At 39.5% G+C, this 2,915-nt stretch overlaps 1 protein-coding gene across 2 annotated transcripts in view; it reads left to right on the top strand.

Annotated features, from left to right (window-relative positions):
* The window catches only part of LOC107090359 (synaptic vesicle glycoprotein 2C-like), a 96,437-nt gene that overhangs the window by 22,945 nt on the left and 70,577 nt on the right, over positions 1-2,915 (top strand). Inside the window, exon 2 of one of the 2 annotated variants that reach the window (XM_015383688.1) lies at positions 782-1,588. In XM_015383688.1, coding sequence (XP_015239174.1) covers positions 988-1,588 — 601 coding nt within the window. In that variant the 5' untranslated portion in view covers positions 782-987. Of the gene's footprint in view, positions 1-781; positions 1,589-2,915 lie in introns of those variants that run through there. The other variant, XM_015383689.1, reaches the window with a different exon arrangement.

The raw sequence follows: 2,915 nt of genomic DNA, 5'->3' as shown, positions 1-2,915 counted from the left end.
CTACTACTGCCTCCAGCTCCTGAAGCACTTGCTTCTCCTGGCTCAGGGGAGGAAGAGGATGATAATGACAATGATGTGAGGGTGGTAGCCCCCTTTTGAAGAGGCTGACGTGGTTGAAGCAGCAGTGGTGCCATCGGCAGGTTTAGCAGCGACAGACGATCCTGGAGAAGGTGTGAAGCTGGAGGGGGCCGGGAGGAGCCGGTTGGGGATGTTTATGCATTTGGCAGGGAAGCATCTAGAGTACTCTCCTCATTTTCACCTGTAGAGGGCTGTGCTTCCCCTTTAGATGCCAAAGATTGTCTGGGAAATGTGTCAGAGAAGTTTCACGCAGAGCTCTTTGTTTTCTATCGGCGCGATACAGCATCAGCCCCCCTAGGCCAACAGCACCATCCCGTACTTATCTGCTTTTTTGAAGAGTGTTCGAGTCGGAGACTATCCATTTTGTTTTCCAACGAGCGCACATTGGAAAGCAGTAGAGTAGATCTTAAAAAGTTGTGAAATTTTTATGTGTGTTTTTGGTTAATAATGTGTTCCCTCCCTCCTTTCAGTTTCAGCAAATCTACTCTTGTCAGATTGCCCTTTTTAGTAGGTTTCAGTTTAAGGTTTGGATTGCTGTGTGGAACAGAAATACTCAGCTGTTAATTCAAATCAATTCAGTTTATTTGTACAGGGCCGATTCCCAACATGTCATCTAAAGGCGTTTTACAGAGACTGTTACATCAAAGAAATGTGGGAGTTATCAAGTTAAACTTTCTCTTTGTTTGTTTCTATGTCTCCACAGACTCCCTGTACTGAGTTCTGACAGGACCGAAGAGTTTCCATCAAATTAAACTAGAAAGGACTATTAAACCATAAGTTACCTGACAACTGGTTCCCATCCAAAAAAGATTACCAGTAAGAAAACATACATTTTTAATTTGCTGTACATTGTGCAATAAAAAAGTGATAAAACGGAAATAAGACATTTAGTGCCAACTCTCTGCAAAGATGGATGAAGCACCTAACAACAGGACTTCCTTGGTCAAAGGTGCCAAGGACATCGCAAAGGAAGCCAAGAGGCACGCTGCCAAAAATTTCAGCAAAGCTGTTGATCGTGCCTCTGATGAATACTCAGCCCAACGGAGCTACAATCGCTTCCAAAATGAGGATGAGGACAACTACAATGCTTACACTCAGCCAGATGGTCAATATGGTGACAATGCAGCCAATGATGAAGACGGGGCATCTAGTGATGCAACTGAGGGTCACGATGACGAAGATGAGGTCTATGAGGGAGAGTATCAAGGTGTACCAGCCTACAACGAAGGGAAACCCCGCGATGGGCAGGTGGCACTTGGCCAGCCGGTTTCAGACAGCCTCAAGAGTCAAAAGGAACTTGAAAATGAGAGGTTGGCAGATGAAGAGGAATTGGCTCAGCAGTATGAGCTGATCATGCAGGACTGCGGCCACGGGAGGTTCCAGTGGCAACTCTTCTTTGTTCTCGGACTGGCGCTCATGTCTGATGGTGTGGAAGTGTTTGTAGTGGGGTTCGTCCTGCCTAGTGCGGAGACGGACATGTGTGTCCCAAACTCTGGCGCCGGATGGCTCGGTAAGCACTGTTTCATCCTAATACTGTATGAATGTGTAAAACCACTGCAAGCCTTCTTCCTCATGCTATTCAATGGTTTCATTAAATTTCATCCTTCCATCTGTTGAGCACTTTTCAGTTACACAGTTTCAATACAATGCAGCTCTTAACTTTATTACAAGATTATGAAGTCCCGCCTTTGGAGGCTGAATGAAAACAAACATGAAGTTCAACATAACACCACTTGTTGTCCTGAAGCACTTCAAGTGGCTGTAATTATGTAGGTGTACTCCAACAAATGCACTATTATCTATGTTCAACAAATGGTAGCATTGAAAGCTAAATAGTTTTCAGTTTAGTATTAGTATAATTATTTGTGATTATTTCACAAATAATCACCATAGAAAATCACAAATCCCCAGTTGTAGCATTTAATTTATTTGAATAAAAAACAATGGGATAAATACAAAGAAATGTTTTGTATTGTTTATGTAATGGCTTATCCTACATATGTGGTTGTCAGTTGTTATACAACAAATTATGCTGCCCACATCAACCCATATTCTGAATTACTTCCACACATGTTTAAGGATAATTAAGCTTTTTGTGTGTGTGTTTTTACATTATATAGGATGGAGATCAAGATTAATCCATAGTTCTTACAAAAATGAATATTTGCAAATTTCACTCCATTAAAAAAAAAACATATTTAAGTGCTGGGTCAGTTTGGGAAGGTTTTTAAGCACACATGTGCATTCCTAAATAATCTATATAGTCTGTTTTATACTTAAATTATTTTAAATTAGAGATCAGGTCTAAAAAACTTGACCAAACCTCAAAATCACATTTTTTTTTTAAACTGATATCTGCAAGTTTTCTTTTTATAGTTATTTGCACTAAACACAAGCTTTGCAATGTTTAGCTTCCCTGTTTCACTGTTTTAAGGAGCGTGGAAGCTTGCTTCTCTAAGATCAATTATGGCAAGACTTTACAATTTTGTGGAAAAAATCTTAGCTCTACTTGCATGCATGATTCTACGCACTAACTGCTTTTAACTCTTCCCTTCTCTGTAGCTCCAAACCCAGTTTAACCCTTTAAAGCCCGATCCAAGAATAAAACAAAACAGAAAATTACTTTTTTTTTGGTTTGAAGTCCTTATTTGGCCTTTTAACAAAATATGTAAAAACAAAAACAGAAATACATTTTTTATATTAATAATTTATTACAATGCGATAAGTCAAGATTATTTTTTGTGCTACTTTACATCCTGTTATCAGGTATATCTGATTGTGTACAATAGGATTTTGAGCAAAGTTTTTACCATTAAATTATACAAAAGTTGTCAGAG

The sequence above is a fragment of the Cyprinodon variegatus genome, unplaced genomic scaffold, assembly GCF_000732505.1.
Source record: "Cyprinodon variegatus isolate N-32 unplaced genomic scaffold, C_variegatus-1.0 Scaffold292, whole genome shotgun sequence".
NCBI classification, from domain to species: domain Eukaryota; kingdom Metazoa; phylum Chordata; class Actinopteri; order Cyprinodontiformes; family Cyprinodontidae; genus Cyprinodon; species Cyprinodon variegatus.
Note: the sequence above shows the minus strand (reverse complement) of the source record. Positions and strands in the feature narration are given on the sequence as shown.